This window comes from Pan troglodytes, chromosome 20 (assembly GCF_028858775.2).
Source record: "Pan troglodytes isolate AG18354 chromosome 20, NHGRI_mPanTro3-v2.0_pri, whole genome shotgun sequence".
Classification (NCBI taxonomy): Eukaryota; Metazoa; Chordata; class Mammalia; order Primates; family Hominidae; genus Pan; species Pan troglodytes.
In genome coordinates this window covers 44,754,715-44,770,816 of record NC_072418.2, presented here as the reverse complement: position 1 = coordinate 44,770,816, position 16,102 = coordinate 44,754,715, and the positions used below count along the sequence as shown (strand labels likewise).

At 50.3% G+C, this 16,102-nt stretch overlaps 2 protein-coding genes across 26 annotated transcripts; one reads left to right on the top strand and one right to left on the bottom strand.

Moving 5' to 3' along the window:
* Positions 1-790: 790 nt before the first annotated feature.
* On the bottom strand, positions 791-8,360 carry DMRTC2 (DMRT like family C2). Of its 11 annotated transcripts, none has more exon segments than NM_001246532.1 (9): positions 791-1,534; positions 2,418-2,592; positions 2,746-2,806; positions 3,874-4,000; positions 4,155-4,335; positions 4,602-4,678; positions 5,250-5,395; positions 5,479-5,706; positions 8,016-8,096. In NM_001246532.1, coding segments are annotated over 8 exon segments (1,104 nt in total). In that variant the 5' UTR covers positions 5,703-5,706; positions 8,016-8,096; the 3' UTR covers positions 791-1,421.
* Positions 8,251-15,984, top strand: LYPD4 (LY6/PLAUR domain containing 4). Of its 15 annotated transcripts, none has more exons than XM_054672540.2 (7): positions 9,040-9,533; positions 11,714-11,928; positions 13,447-13,556; positions 13,659-13,845; positions 14,040-14,183; positions 14,796-15,122; positions 15,713-15,984. In XM_054672540.2, exons 4-7 carry the CDS (start codon positions 13,779-13,781, stop codon positions 15,913-15,915), a joined length of 741 nt encoding a protein of 246 aa, XP_054528515.1. In that variant the 5' UTR covers positions 9,040-9,533; positions 11,714-11,928; positions 13,447-13,556; positions 13,659-13,778; the 3' UTR covers positions 15,916-15,984.
* Positions 15,985-16,102: the final 118 nt, after the last annotated feature.

Genomic DNA, 16,102 nt, shown 5'->3' with positions numbered 1-16,102 from the left:
TGGCCTCCCAAAGTGCTGGGATTACAGGTGTGAGCTATCACACCCAGCCCAATGCTTTATAAACATTATTAACTAATTTGGAGCCTGGCAAAGAGAGGGAACCCTCCTCTGATCTCTGCCTAGAAATTTCCCCTAAAACACTTGGGCAAGTTACTTTACCTCTTTAAGCTTGTTTCTTCACTTGTAAAATGGGAACCATCCTGCATAACTTCCAGGGTTGCTGTGAAGATATGTGAATCAAATGGAGTGGGCACTCAATAAATGATAATAAATGTTTCTTAACCTTTTATGGATCCTTCGAAACTCAGACACGTGAACCTCCCTAGTTGAGGAAAAACTTGTGATAAAGACTAACTCGATTCTTTCTATTCTGGTTAGCCTCAATTTCCCCATCTGGAAAATGTATCAAATTGGTATTCCATTGGCCAAAGCTAGCCTGAAAATATGTTTTATTTGGCACGTATAGAATTTAAAGAAGAAAACTGAGCCAACATTTGAAAATTAAGATGTTTTACATGGAAATCTAGTTTTCCAGTTTCTCTTAAAAAATCAGAAGATGGAGCAACACTGAGTCCACATTCCCGCCTGGCAGTAATCTGCTAGGGCCAAAAGGAGGCTGCTCTTTAGGCAAGGCATCCATTCTCAGTTTGCCAGGGTCCATCTGGCCTTCTTTACTCATTTATTTGATCTGCTCAGCCCTGTAGGCATTTCGATTTGTAGCCCCTCTAGACAGCTGGAAACTGTCTATGCCTGGCACAGAGCGGGCAATTAATCAGTGAATCCCCCATTATTTCTTTACATCATTTTTTTTTTATTTGGACAAAGAAAAAAATCCAAGTTTGTTTTCATCTATGGTAGCTACTGGATAACAGATTTTTCACTTTGAGAAGCAAAATGAACAAGTCCTTTCTGTCAGTCAGGATAGACTAGGTTAGGCTGTGGTAACAATCTCCAAATCTCAGTGGCTTACAACAACAAAGGTTTATTTCTTGCTTACTCACACAAACCTAGACACAAAATGAAAACACCCTCCTGTTTTCACATGCATGGAGACAGACATGAATGCATAGGCATTTACAGAATCATGGAATCCTGGGATGTAAACTCATGCAAACACGTTTATAGATACTGGTCAGCTTAAATAGCACAACTCTCTCTTTATAGGGGATTTCAAGAGATCCCAGGACCCAAGAAGGGTACAAGAATATCCACTGTCAGCCAAGGAAATGCCCACACTACCAAAGGAACTGAAAGCTAATGAAGCACCTGAAAGCTTAAACAAACAAACAAACAAACAAAAAAGCCCGAAGCTTGTACTACATTAAATTCCATGCATAAATCCTTAAGTAAGACACTAAATATACAGTGCCAGCAGGCTGTCACCTCCCTGCCATAGCAAGACAGCCTCCATCTCCGGGTTTCTAGCTCAGGAGGGAGATGGACCCCAGACGGCCAATATGCAGAGCAACAGAGGGGGCTGGGCTGGGTTGAAGACAGGGGCCAACAGGCTGGAATCCTCTTCCTCCAGCAGGAGCTACAGGCAAGAAGGAAGGGGCAGGATCAGGTCACACCTGTTTTTCCTTCTAGCAACCCCCTCTTTTTACCGAATCCAATCCAGGCCTCATCATTGTTCTCCTGGATTATTTCACAGACCTCCTTGCTAATTTTCCCACCTCCAGTCTTGCCTCCTCCAAACCGTCCATCAAAGCCACCCACTTGTCTTTCTAAAGCTCAGGGTCTCTGAATTTGTCCTTGCTTAGTTCAGAAACGTTCCCTGGCTCCCCTTCACGTACAGTTGCTGTTCTAGACACCTAAGCCTGGCATGCCGGATCTCCAGCATCAGAAGCCTCTCCAGCCTCCTTTCCCTCTGTTCTAGCATTTCCTCCAGGCCAGTCTGCCCGATCCACTATTTGGACAAGAGAATTCGCAGCTTTCCCTGTCTGTCCCCCTAGGTGTTTCTCACTCTTCAAGGTTCCTCCAATCTTCTCCAGGTTTGTCACTGAGCCTTGTGAAGGCATCCAATTTCCCTAACTAGAACGGAAGCTCCTTGAAGGCACTTATCAGACCTCCTCCCAGGCCAGACCCCACTTCAGACTTCAGCAGGCAGCCTGGGTCCAGAGACAGAGCATTGGGTTCCCTGCCACTGTCTCACTATATGCCCTTGGGCAAGTCCCTGCCTTTCTCAGTGCCCCACTTTCCTTGATATCAAGAAATTTGCTGTCGAGTGCCAAACTGATAAAATGGATTCACTGAATAACTCTCAACTGCAATCCCAGGGGCCAGGCTGAGGAGCTTGGGGTCCTGGGCCTGAAGACGTTCAACCTGTCGACCCCCTCATCTCCTTGGTTAGTCCCTGTGTACTTCAGTGATCTCCATTTCCCAGCCATCCCTATCCATCCTCTCCTTTCATGGCCCACCTGGTGGGCCACAGGGGTGAATCAGGGAGATCCAGGCAGGGTTGGGGGGCACAGAAGGGGTCACACGAGGAGCCTGGGATGAATCTTTCAGCCCCACGAGGGCTTCAGCTGCCTCTTGCTGCAGCTGCCACTCTGAGGGGCCAGATGTCCGGGCCAGGCACGAGGCTCCAGAGGCCTGCAAGGGAAAGGGAGACAAGCAGACTGGGAACCCCCGCTTCTGCCCACCCTCTAAGTGTTCCTCAGCCCCTGCTTCCTTCAGTTTCCTGCTTTTTCCTTCCCCAGGCTCAACCTCCTCCCAGGGCCCTAGATCCCACTTCTTTCCCAGGACCTGTGGCTGTAGCTGAAGAGGGTCTGGGGTGCCACAGGGCTGGAGTATCAGAGTTGAGTGTCTAGAAACAAGGAGAGAAGATGCCAGGGTGGTTAAACAGATGAACAGACATGCACACATTGAAAGAGGGGCAAGGTTTTGCCATGTTTTGATCTGGGAATCTGAGAGCCTGCTGGGCCATTAAGCTGTGTCTTGACTTATTTTGTTTTCAGTAAAGTAAAAATCCTTGCCAGTTTTTCCTCCCAGGGCTACTGTGAGGATTATGGGAAATCACTAGTGTCTTTTTTTTTTTTTTTTTTTTTTTTGAGACAGGCTCTTGCTCTGTCACCTAGGCTGGAGTGCAGTGGCGGTGTGATCATGGCTCACCATAAGCTTGAACTCCTGGGCCTATACCATCTTCCCACCTCAGCCTCCTAAGTAGCCAGGAAAACAGGTGTGCACCACCATTCCTGGCTCTTTTAATTTTTTTGTAGAGACGAAGTCTCGCTCAGTTACTCAGGTGGTCTCAAACTCTTGGCCTCAAGTAATCCTCCCACCTCAGCCTCCCAAAGTGTTGGGATTACAGGTGTGAGCCACCAGGCCCCACCTGATGCCGGTTTTTAAAAAAACACCTAGAAGACTGGGATTACTGTCCCTGACCTATCAGAGTCTGGGTCCCATTCCCCCAGTTCCCCAATCCCCATAGAACTTGAAGGAGAGCTTGGCTCACCCTTGGGAAGCTTTTCCTAATGGCCTCTGGCCCCTCTCCTGGGTCTCTGAGGCTCTCACCATCTCTGCCCCCCATATCAGCAGGCAATCTTACCCCATCAAATCTGTCTAAGCAGATATAACAGCTACCATTAAAGAGTCTGTGCTAGGTCTATTCCATACATTATTGCTAATTCTTACAACAATCAGAGAGGTAAGTAATAGTGTCTCCAATTTACTGATAGAAAAACAGGCTCAGAGAGGTAAAGATAATTGTCCAAAGCATCACAGCTAGGAAATGGCAGTACTAGGACAGCTCTGCCTTGCCTATTAGTCAGAGACCTTTTCATCTTCATTATCCACTGTGGTTGGACACCAGCACTGTGGTTGGACACAGCACAGGCTTAGGCTTATGAGACACATCCTTCTCTCCCTACTCACGTGCGGGGCTGGCTAGGGGGCCCTTGGGGCTCTCCAGAAAGAGGAGCTGTCAGTACTGGGTGAGATCCTGGGCAGGTGGTGAAGGGCCCATGAGTGGGCAGCTGGAGGGAGGTGCCAGGGTCAAAGCCTAATAAGAATAAAAGAATGCAGAGTGTATAGGGGTCAAGGTCATAGTTTCTTTCCTCCCTCTCCCCACCTATGCTTTCTTCCTCTTCCCTCTCCAATATGTGGCAGATTGGCACTCAAATATCTGTTGAATGAATGTTGAATTATCATCTTACCAGGGAAGGGAGGCAGAGAGACAGCAGGTTCTTGGTACAGCAGGCGGCACACCACTGGTGGTGGCATGGAGAAGCCTGGAGGCAGCCAGTGTCCAGGGACCCAAGGGCCAGGAGGCACCGGAGTCCAGGACAAGGGCGAGGCTTCCGGGGGATGGCTGAGCAGCAGAGGCCCACAGGAGTTCTGCAGGGGCAGAGGGCACAGGCTGGAGTTGGGTACAAGGCTGGAGAAGGATTGAGTGTATTCTGGGATATGGGCAGAACCCCAAAACTTTGGGGCTGGGAGGCCCTCGTTTTCCCCTCATTTTGCCTAGAGAAGAGCAGTGATTTGACTAGATTACATAGCAAACCAGGGCTGGGGCTAGAACCCAGGTGTTGAGGGCACAGAAGAAAGGGTCTGGGTAGGAACTAGGGTGGGGGACACTTTCTCAGGCCCCAGCCTCTCCTTACCTTCCCGGGGGGTGTCGGTGCCAGCAGGACTGCCCCATGGGGGGTCTGAGGCTGGGGTGCTATGTTCTCCTTTCCAGCTGTGAAGGACCAGGGAGAGCTCTAATGAGCCCTTTCTCCTGACCCCTATCCTACCCCAACCCCAGACAGTTCTCATCTCCCCCATCTAGCTCATTTTTTTTTTTTTGAGATGGAGTCTTGCTGTGTCGCCCAGGCTGGAGTGCAGTGGCGTGATCTTGGCTCACTACAACCTCCGCCTCCTGGGTTCAAGTGATTCTCCTGCCTCAGCTTCCCGAGTAGCTGGGACTACAGGCATGCGCCACCAAGCCCAGCTAATTTTTGTATTTTTAGTAGAGACGGGGTTTCACCATGTTGGCCAGGATGGTCTCGATCTCTTGACCTCGTGGTCTGCCTGCCTCAGCCTCCCAAAGTGCTTGGATTACAGGCGTGAGCCACTGTGCCCGGCCTCTAGCCCATTTTTGACCCACAGAACTCGCTGCATTCTCTCAACGCTGGGACAGCTGAGGCCGAGGGAGTAGAAACCCTTAGTTCAAGGTCGCACACCAATTCAGCAGCAGGACTGGGCCTCTTTTTCCCATACCTGCCTCCTGTACCCAAACTCCTGCCCCATCGCTGGTCAGAGACACTCACAGGGGACCTGTGGCTGAGTGGTTCCCTTTCTGAAGTGGTTGGGAGCTTTGGGAGAGGCTTCCCCTCTCCTCATCAGGTCCTTCTTTAGCTGCGCCTCCTGCTGCCTACGCAAGGCCACCTGGGCAGCCATGACCCTGCGGCGCTCCCTAAAAGTGGGGAGTTGCAAGTCAAAGGTCAGCCACCCTTTGGAGGAGGCTCATCCTCCTCCCCTCCCAGACCTCATACTCACAGGATGAGGATACATTTGTGACACTCGCAAGCCTGGAAGAGGCAGAGGCGCTTGTGGCCCTTGAGATGGGCGGTGACACCGTGGTTGCGGCAGCGGGCGCAGGTTGGAGAGCGGCTGATGGCTCTCCTGGGGATCAGCTCTGTGCTCTGGGGGTCTCTGGTCTCATCCCAGGGGGCAGAGTCTAAGGGGCAGTGGTAGCCAGCAGGCATGTCACTGGGTTCCATGGATCTAGGGGCAGGAGTGGAAGGTGAGCATAGCCAGGTGGGCCTGCCCCTAACAACCCTCCTGCCCTGGAGACCACACCTGCAGGTCTCCATCCTGCCCCTCTTTAGACCCCGCCCTGATCCTGGCTTCTTTCCCAGCTTTCTCCCCTCTTTACCCCATGACATTTCTCAGGTATCTTCCTTCTTCAGAAACCCCTCTCCTCTTCCTCTTCTGTGTTCTTTCTTTTTTTTTTTTTTTTTGAGATGGAGTCTCGCTCTGTCTCCCAGGCTGGAGGGCAGTGGCACGATCTTGGCTCGCTGCAACCTCCACCTCCCGGGTTCAAGCGATTCTCCTGCCTCAGCCTCCTGAGTAGCTGGGATTACAGGCAAGAGCCACCATGCCCGGCTATTTTTTTTTTGTATGTTTAGTAGAGATGGTGTTTCACCATGTTGGCCAGGCTGGTCTCGAACTCCTGGCCTCAAGTGATCTGCCTGTCTCGGCCTCCCAAAGTGCTGGAATTATAGCCATGAGCCACTGCACCCATCCCCCCTTTTTTTAAATTTAAAAATTTTTAGGCCAGGTGCGGTGGCTCAAGTCTATAATCCCAGCACTTTGGGAGGCCAAGGCGGGTGCATCACAAGGTCAGGAGATCGAGACCATCCTGGCTAACACAGTGAAACCCTGTCTCTACTAAAAATACAAAAAATTAGCTGGGCGTGGTGGCGGGCGCCTGTAGTCCCAGCTACTCCGGAGGCTGAGGCAGGAGAATGGCGTGAACCCGGGAGGCGGAGCTGGCAGTGAGCCATGATCGCGCCACTGCACTTTAGCCTGGGTGACAGAGCAAGACTCTGTCTCAAAAAAAAATTTTTTTAAATTGTTTATTTTTATAGAGACAAGGTCTCATTATGTTTCCCAGGCTGGTCTGGTCTCGAACTCCTGGGCTCAAGCGATCCTCCTGCCTTGGCCTCCCACAGTGCTAGTATCAGAGGCATGAGCTGCTGCGCCCGGCATTCTGTATTCTTTCAATTCAAACATTCTTTTCTTTCAATCCAAACACTTTCCCACCCACACACACATCCTAGGTTCCAACCTACTCATGTCCTCACATACCCCTTCAGCGAGTCCTACATCCCCTTTTCACAAGCACCCTGTTCCGTCCCAACAGTGTTTCCTGGCATCCTCTTCAACAATGCTCACCCCACTCTCATGCATTTATCCAATGCCTACCAGTAGTTTTATGCCCCTTTCAATTCTTAGTTCAATTTCAATTCTTAGTCTCATCTATGCCCTGCAAAGCAACTGCCTCCTTGCATTCCTTCAGTCTTATTTTGTTCTTGTACCCCTTTAAATCAGAACCCTCTCTTGCACCCCCAATAATTACCTTATTCTCATGGATTCCCTACTCCACTTTCTTTTTTTTTTTATTGACAGGGTCTCGCTCTGTTGCCCAGGCTGGAGCGCAGTGGTGTGATCATGGCTCACTGCAGCCTCCACCTCCTGAGCTCAAGCAATCCTCCTGCCGCAGCCTCCCCAGTAGCTGGGACTACAGGCTGGAGCCACTACGCTTGGCTCCCCTGTCCCACTTTCTTTCTTTCTTTTTTTGGTTTTGAGATGGAATCTCACTCTGTAGCCCAGGCTGTAGTGCAGTAGTGCAATCCCGACTCACTGCAACCTCTGCCTCCTGGGTTCAAGCAATTCTCCTGCCTCAGCCTCCGGAGTACCTGGGATTACAGGCCTGTGCCACCACGCCCGTCTAATTTTTGTATTTTTAGTAGAGATGGGGTTTCACCATGTTGGCCAGGCTGGTCTTGAACTCCTGACCTGCCTCAAGCGACCTGCCTGCTTCGGCCTCCCAAAGTGTTGGGATTACAGGCATGAGCCACCGCACCCGCCACCTGACCCACTTTCAAGTTATTTTCCTTCACTCCTTCATTCATTCCACAAATGGTTACTGAGCCCCTGTCATGTGCTAGGCCCTGATCTGGGCCAAAAACCTTCTCCTTGGGGCACTAATGTCTCTCTTGCGCTCACACCTTATTCAGGTTTTTGTGTAAACATGTGAAGTCACTGTGTCCAGCGCTTCCTGCTCCTGTGCCCACTACCAACAATTAATTTCATGCATGTCCCCCTCCCCCCTTCCCGTGCCCCAGGGAGCGAGTGGGGAACCGGGAACGCGCCAAGGGGCCCGCGAGGCAGGGAAGGGGAGAGGGGGCGCGAGGGCGGGAGGGGCGCGAGGGGGAGGAGAGGGGATGCCTGGGTTAGGGAGTCCGGCTAAGAGGGAGGAGGACGGAAAGGCAGGAGGGACCGTGTTCGTGCAGCTAGTTCACGGTTACCACAGCCTCCAATGGAGTCAGATTCAGTCAAGAAGACGCCCAAAGACACTGTGAGAAAGTGGCCAGAGGAACGGCCAAGCTCGCGCTGCTTTTCTTACCCTGTCTCACAAGGACCAATGAACTTCAAGCATCGCCTCTCTCAGCCGAGGCAGACGACCAATGCGGTTTGAGATCCTGAACTGATGTCCCGCCCCTTCCCTTCTGCCAGCTTCTTGGCGCACAAGACTATCAGTCCCACCAATAGCGCTTCGAGTTGAGCCTCGCGCCACCGCTGCCTCTCCCTCCGCACGTCCTGCCCGCCCAGACTGTCTTTCCCCTTTCGAGGCAGGTGGCCAATGGGGCGTCGAGTACCTCTTATTGGACTGAGGCTGGCCCCGCCCCCCAGGAACGGCCCGCCTGGCCCCGCCCCTGGGGCGTTGACCAAGCCCGGTCTGCGCACGGGTTGCCTCGTTTCTGGCCTTCCCTTGCCTTGTACCTCGACTTCGCGCGTGGCTTGTTTTTGCTGAGTGGAGGCCCGCGTTTTCTGTTATGTCTCTTCCGATGCCCCACAACTCCTGAGCTACCCTTCTTTTATGCGTTCTCTCCCAGCGCTGTGATTACCGGGTTGCTTACCGGGCCCTCCTTCCTCAGATTGCACCCCTTTCCTTGTGTCTCTTCTTGTCTTTGTGTCGGTTGTGATTTTCCTAATCTCTGATTTTCCTTTTCCCTCGGACGCTCTCCCTCTTCGGACCCATTTTCTCCCATGCTTCATGCCCTGATAGCCTGGCCCCTTCCCGGCTTCTTCGCTACCGGGGACGCCTCTAGTTTTTCTGAATTTCCGGCTGGCTCCACCCTCCGCGTTCATCTTCCTCAAGAGTTCGCCCCTCTGGGGGCTCCTCTGTGTAATCGTCGCCTTCTCTGGGTATCTCTGTGAACTCCGTCTCATGCCATCCCGCCATCTTCTCTGCCTTGGCCCCTTTTCTCTGTGCAGCCAGCTCTGTGTCCTTTTCTTCTCCCCCTCTAAAATCGACTCCTCTTCTCCCTGAGAGCCCCACCTTTGTGCCCCACTCCTCATTTTCCTACGCCTCCCTCTCTCTGCTGGTCCTCTGTCTCCCTGCAAGGTTCCATTCCATCAATTTGTTTGTCTTTTGTAGGGGTGGCATCCCCTCTGACTACTGCTCCATCCTTTTTTTTTTTTTTTTTTTTTTTTGCTTGAGGATTTCACTTCAATCTTTTCTGGTTGCGTCTCCACTTGTACTCAGCTTGTTAGGTCCAGGTCCAGTTGTTCTGCATCTGAGGCTGGCGTGTGCTGTCTTCTCTGATTGGCCTAATCCCCCTCACCCCCGTGAGATCTGTTGTCAGCCTTCGTTTCTCTTTCCTGTGTCCCAGCTTTTCTGCGGGTCTTGGCACCTTTCTTGGCCACAGATTTCTGGGTTACAGAGCATGTGTGTCTGAGGCATTGCAGGCAGAAAAGGGTGGCCGACGTGACCTCTAGCTGGACTGCTGGGCAGGGGAGCTGTCCTAGATAAAATTGGAAAGGTTGGGTGGCGCTTATCTGGGGTGGGGTGGGGTGTGGTCGGGGGAGGCTTAAAGGCCAGCTAAAGAGGTTGAACTTGATCCTTTAGGTAGTGGAGAGAGAGTGAGAGGAAGTGTGTGTGGGAGGGAGGGATAGTGGTAGAGGAACAGGGTAACCAACGATTATAAAGAGCTTAGCATTTGCCTAATACTTATGGTAATAATTTTATTGATCTTCACAATGACCCTATGAGATGTATTATACTTCATTTTATAAAGAAGGTAGTAGGCTCTGAGTTCAACAAATTGGACAGCTAGTAAATGAAGGGGTAAAGATTCCAACCTGGGTCTCTGAGGCCAAGGTCAGTGATCTTTGTACCCCCTCCTACACTGTTATTTTCCACCAATTCCCCACTTTCATTCCCTAACCTTCTTATAGGCAATTGTCATTCTAAGGTGGTTAATATGTATCTTTTGGTTTGTGTGTGTGTTCTCCCAGGATGTGTGTAGTGTTTTTTTTTTTTTTTTTTTTTTTTTTAGCGATGGGGTTTTGCCATATTAACCAGGCTGGTCCAGAACTCCTGGCCTGAAGTGATCTGTCTGCCTTGGCCTCCCAAAGTGCTGGGATCACAGGCATGAACGACCACACCCGACCTCTGTTTGAGTTTTTAATTTATGCAAGTGATATTATGTTATATACTATTTATAATAATCAGCACTGTGATTTTACATTCTATCCATGTACACATTCTGTCATTCTGTCATGATGTGTACTTTTTTTTTTTGTTTGTTTAGACGGAGTTTCACTCTTATTGCCCAGGCTGGAGTACAATGGTGTGATCTTGGCTTACTGCACCCTCCACCTCCCGGGTTCAAGCAATTCTTCTGCTGCCACAGCCTCTTGAGTAGCTGGGATTACAGGCTCCCACCACCACACTCGACTAATTTTTGTATTTTTAGTAGAGTCAGGATTTTGCCATGTTGACCAGCTTGGTCTTGAACTCCTGACCTCAGGTGATCCGCCCACCTCAGCCTCCCGAAGTGCTGGGATTACAGGCGTGAGCCACTGTACCCTGCCTCACATCCTGTGTACATCTAATCAACTTCTTCCAACTCCTGCGTGATATTCCATAGCGTACATCCCCAGCATGTTTGGCATTCACTTGGTCTCAGAGAGGGAAGCTCCCATTGTCTCAACTTACCATCACCACAATAATGCTGCATTTGCTGGGCATGGGAGCTCATGCCTGTAATCCCAGCACTTTGGGAGGCCGAGGTGGGTGGATTGCTTGAGCCCAGGAGTTTGATAACAGCTGGGGCAACATGGAAAAACCCCATCTCTACAAAGCTGGGTGTGTTGGCGCACACCTGTAGTCCCAGCTATTTGGGTGGCCGAGGTGAGAGGATTGCATGAGCCTGGCAGGTGGGGGCTGCAGTGAGCACAGCTGTCCTCCAGCCTGGGCAACAGAGTGAGACCCAGTCTCAGAAAAAGAAAATGCTGCATTATTGTGCATGTTCCTTTGTAGATGAAGGTGGACATTTTTGTAATACCTATGTAGGGTATACTGGAAATGGGTATTTATAAACCCAATTTGACCATGTAGTGTCAGACCCCTGCAATGCTGCTTTGGGCCTGAGATCCTGGTCAGAACTCTCAACTCCTTTGTTTCTCAGAGTCCAGAAATAGTGTTTTATTCCCCAGCCCTCCAAATAATGCCATGAGCATCAGGGGCCAAGGGTTCCTTTATCCCCACATACCTGCCAACACTTGTCTTTTCCCAGCTTTCTGATCCTTACCAGTCTGAGAGATGTACAATTTGACAGATTGCATTTCCTTGGTTATTGCTGGGTTTGTGCATTTCTTCACTTTTTTTTTTTTTTTTGAGACAGGGTCTTGTTCTATTGCCCAGGCTGGAGTGCAGTGGCATGATCTCAGCTCACTGCAACCTCTGGCTTCCGGGTTCAAGTGATCCTCCCTCCTCAGCCTCCCTAGTAGCTGGGACTGCAGGCACGTACCACCACACCGGGCTAATTTTTGTATTTGTAGTAGAGACAGTGTTTCACCTTGTTGGCCAGGCTGGTCGCGAACTCCTGACCTTGTGATTTGAGGCTAAAGCAATCCTTCAACATTAGCCTCCTGAGTAGCTGGGACTACAGGCACTCCCATGCTTGGCTAATTTTTAAACTTTTTTTTTTTGGTATAGACAAGGTGTTGCCCAGGCTGGTCTCAAATTGCTGACCTCGAGCAGTCCTCCTGGCTCAGCCTCCCAAAGCACTGGAATTACCGGCATAAGCCACTGTGTTGCCCAGGCTGGTCTTGAACTCCTGACCTCAAGGGATCCTCCTGGCTCAGCCTCCCAAAGCACTGGGATTAGAGGCATGAGCCACTGTGCCGGCCTGCATCTTCTCCCTTGATCAGGTTTGCCAGCGAACTAACTAAATCTTTTCATAGAATGGATCTTTTTTGTAATAATGTTTGTTGTTGTTTACTATTTCATTGATTTCTGCTATCATCCTTATTTCCATTCTTTTTTGGGTAGGAGAGAATTGCTTTGTTGCTCCTTATACAATTTCTTGAACTAGTTCATGAATATATTTATTTTTTAATGCTTCACATTTCCTGATACATGTATTTAAAAGTATAAATTTACTTCTAAATACTGCTTTAGCTGTGTCTCAAATTTTGATGTATATATTTTATTTTATTTCATTTTTTTTTGAGACGGAGTTTCGCTCTGTCGTCCAGGCTGGAGTGCAGCGTTGCAATCTTGGCTCACTGCAAGCTCCGCCTCCCGGGTTCACACCATTCTCCTGCCTCAGCCTCCCAAGTAGTTGGGACTACAGGCGTCCACGACCATGCCTGGCTAATTTTTTTGTGTTTTTAGAGATGGGGTTTCACCGTGTTAGCCAGGATGGTCTTGATCTCCTGACCTCGTGATCCGCCTGCCTCGGCCTCCCAAAGTGCTGGGATTACAGGCGGGAGATACTGCGCCCGGCTGTATATATTTTAAAAACCCTTTAATTTTGAAATGATTATTGGCTCACAGGAAGTTGCAAAAGTGGTACATAGAGTCCCTTGGATCCTTCCTCCAGTTTCCCTGTAGGGGCATCTTATATAACCGTAGTATATGAGCAGGAAATTGACATTTGTACAATACTGTTTGTACAGTCATAGCTCACTGCAACCTCCATCCCCGGGGCTCAAGTGGTCCTCCCACCTCAGCCTCCCAAGTAGCTGGGACCACAGGTGCATGCCACCATGCCTGGCCAATTTTTGTATTTTTTTGTAGAGATGGCGTTTTGTCGTGATGCCTGGGCTGGTGTACAGTACTCTTACCTAGACTTCAGACCTTATTCAGTTTTCAGCAGATTTTACATGCACTTATGTGTGTGTGTGTGTGTATGTGTGTGTCTGTCTGTGTCTATGTCTGTGTGTGAATGTGTGTGTTATGTAGTATGTTTATTATTATTCAGTTCTAAATACTTTTTTTTTTTTTGAAATGGAGTCTCTCTCTCTGTTGCCCAGCCTGGAGTGCAGTGGCGCGATCTCGGTTCACTGCAACCTCCGCCTCCTGGGTTCAAGCGATTCTCATGCTTCAGCCTCCTGAGTAGCTGGGACTATAGGCTCATGCCACCACCCCTGGCTAATTTATATTTTCTAGTAGAGATGGGGTTTTACCATTTTGGCAGGCTGGTCTTGGACTCCTGACCTCTGGTGATCCACCTGCCTTAGCCTCCCAAAGTGATGGAATTACAGGCGTGAGCCACTGCTCCTCACCTCAGTTCTAAATACTTTTAAATTTCCATGTTGAACCAAGGGTTATTTAGTGATATGTTAACTTACACACACACACACACACACACACACACACACACACACACGAGTTTGAAACATCTATTTGTTTCTCTGATCTCATTGCCTCTGGCTGGAGAACAGCCTGCATATCAGTAAGCCAGGATTCTCTGCTCAGCACCTTGTCCAATGGGAGGACCTAAGTGGGAGAGTGAGAGTCCTGCTTTGAGAAGCTAAGATGGTGGATGGTGCAGGTTAGACTGGAGGGCAGACAGTGGAGATGGGAAGACCTGTGACCCAGAAGGTCTGAGGGAGCCTATGTCCTAGAAGCTGATGCAATCAACTTTCTGCTCCAGAAACAGTGACCCAGAGACAGGTGGACAAAGAATTCGGGGACTGACGGGAACTGAGCTTGGGATCCAGACTGAAACTGATTCCAGACTGACCTCTAGCACCCAGGACCCAGACACAGGGCCATGGGACCCCAGCATTTGAGACTTGTGCAGCTGTTCTGCCTTCTAGGGGCCATCTCCACTCTGCCTCGTATGTCCTGTGGGGCTGGATGCTATAAGACCCAGAAAGGTGGGAGGCTGGATTCATGTCACTGGTGGAACGAGGGCTGGGTATCTAGGTTTCACTGGGGACAGGACCTGTGGGGGCTGAACTCTTGGTTGGCAGTTCACGGGCTCAGAAGGAGATATGAGGGGCCAATGACTGGGAGAGTATTCTCTTTTTAGGGGCTGGAGCTCTTTTGTGCTATGAAGCAACAGCCTCAAGATTCAGAGCTGTTGCTTTCCATAACTGGAAGTGGCTTCTGATGAGGAACATGGTGTGTAAGCTGCAAGAGGGCTGCGAGGAGACGCTAGTGTTCATTGAGACAGGTGAAGCAGTCTAAGTTTGATCAATTTCGTTTTGCTTGCTCTTCTGACCCCCAGCTCCACTCCCAGCACCGAGGGACTGTAGATTAGAATTCCACATAGTTACTATACATATATATATATATATTTTTTTTTTAATTTTTTTTGAGATGGGGAGTTCTTACTATGTTGCCCAGGCTGGTCTCAAACTCCTGAGCTCAAGCGATCTGCCCACCTTGGCCTCCCAAAGTGTCCGGATTACAGGCATAAGCCACTGTGCCTGGCCATCATTTTTATCTGGATAATGTCAGGACACTGGCAGGAGAGGGGCAGGGCCCCACTGGTTGTGGTGTGGGCTGGGTAAGTGGGTAGAATGGAGGTGGACAGATCCCTGGAGGAGGGCACAAGGGAGAGAGGAGTGGGGGCTAGGGGGGTCCTGCAGTGGAAGAATGAGGAGATCCAGATGGAGACCCCAGCATCTGAGCCCTGTGCAGCTGCATTGAGTGGACACAGGGGTTGGGGAGGGAGGCACAGATTGTGACAGGCAGGGTGGGTGCAGAAAGAGCTGGGGGGAGGGAGGACTCTGGGTGAGGCCAGTGACACTGATCCGAGCTCTCTCAATCCTCTGCTCCTCAGGGACTGCAAGGGGAGTCGTGGGCTTTAAAGGCTGCAGCTCGTCTTCGTCTTACCCTGCGCAAATCTCCTACCTTGTTTCCCCACCCGGAGTGTCCATTGCCTCCTACAGTCGCGTCTGCCGGTCTTATCTCTGCAACAACCTCACCAATTTGGAGCCTTTTGTGAAACTCAAGGCCAGCGCTCCTAAGTCTATCACATCTGCGTCCCATAGCTGCCCGACCTGTGTGGGCGAGCACATGAAGGATTGCCTCCCAAATTTTGTCACCACTAATTCTTGCCCCTTGGCTGCTTCTACATGTTACAGTTCCACCTTAAAATTTCAGGCAGGTGAGAGGAGAGGAATTTTGTTTATCAAATGCCTACTCTCTGCCAGGCATTGTCCAGCACCTTCACATCTCAGAGAGGCTGGTGGGATCCAGAGATGGGATTGGGGTTGCAAGGGACAGGGCACATGAATTCCAAGGAGGAAGGGGAAGGCGCCTGGTGCCTAAGTCTCTCATGGGAGAGCAGGTGTTCTGGTTTGTGAGGGGCCTCTGGGGAGAAAGCAGGGGTCTTTTTTTATTTTTTTGAGATGGGAGTCTTGCTCTGTTGCCCAAGCTGGAGTGCAGTGGTCCGATCTCGGCTCACTGCAACCTCTGCCTCCCAGGTTCAAGTGATTCTCATACCCCAGCCTCCTAAGTAGCTGGGATTATAGGCATGTGCCACCATACCTGGCTAATTTTTGTATTTTTAAGGGAGATGGGTTTTTGCCATGTTGGCCAGGCTAGTCTCAAACTCCTGGCCTCAAGTCCTCAAGTGATCCACCTGCCTCGGCCTCCCAAAGTGCTGGGATTACAGGTGTGAGCCACTGCACCTGGCTGAAGGCAGGGCTCTTGAGTCTTGAAAGTGTTCCTGACTTCTCCCTCTCTTCCTTACAGGGTTTCTCAATACCACCTTCCTCCTCATGGGGTGTGCTCGTGAACATAACCAGCTTTTAGTGGATTTTCATCATATTGGGAGCATCAAAGTGACTGAGGTCCTCAACATCTTAGAGAAGTCTCAGATTGTTGGTGCAGCATCCTCCAGGCAAGATCCTGCTTGGGGTGTCGTCTTAGGCCTCCTGTTTGCCTTCAGGGACTGACCATCTAGCTGCACCCGACAAGCACCCAGACTCTTTCACATAACAAATAAAATAGCAGAGTTCCCTTTCTGCGTTGTCCTGTGGTCCATGAGAGTGCAGGGGTGAGGAAGGTGTGAGGAAGGCCAAGCATGTCCAGGGAGGTGGGGACCCAGGAAGAGGAGCCTGGCAAAGTGACAGTGTCCTGCCC

Bases quoted from the DNA above. Each gene is read 5' to 3' on its own strand.
- LYPD4 (XM_016934155.4), top strand. From the start codon at position 13,779: ATGGGACCCCAGCATTTGAGACTTGTGCAGCTGTTCTGCCTTCTAGGG. The intron at 13,885-14,039 runs GTGGGAGGCTGG...TTCTCTTTTTAG, and splicing joins ATGCTATAAGACCCAGAAAG to GGGCTGGAGCTCTTTTGTGC. The intron at 15,123-15,712 runs GTGAGAGGAGAG...TCTTCCTTACAG, and splicing joins CACCTTAAAATTTCAGGCAG to GGTTTCTCAATACCACCTTC.
- DMRTC2 (XM_016934065.3), bottom strand. The intron at 4,336-4,601 runs GTAAGGAGAGGC...CTGCCCCTGCAG, and splicing joins CACCGACACCCCCCGGGAAG to AACTCCTGTGGGCCTCTGCT. The intron at 1,535-2,417 runs GTGGGCCATGAA...TCTTGCCTGTAG, and splicing joins TCACCCCTGTGGCCCACCAG to CTCCTGCTGGAGGAAGAGGA.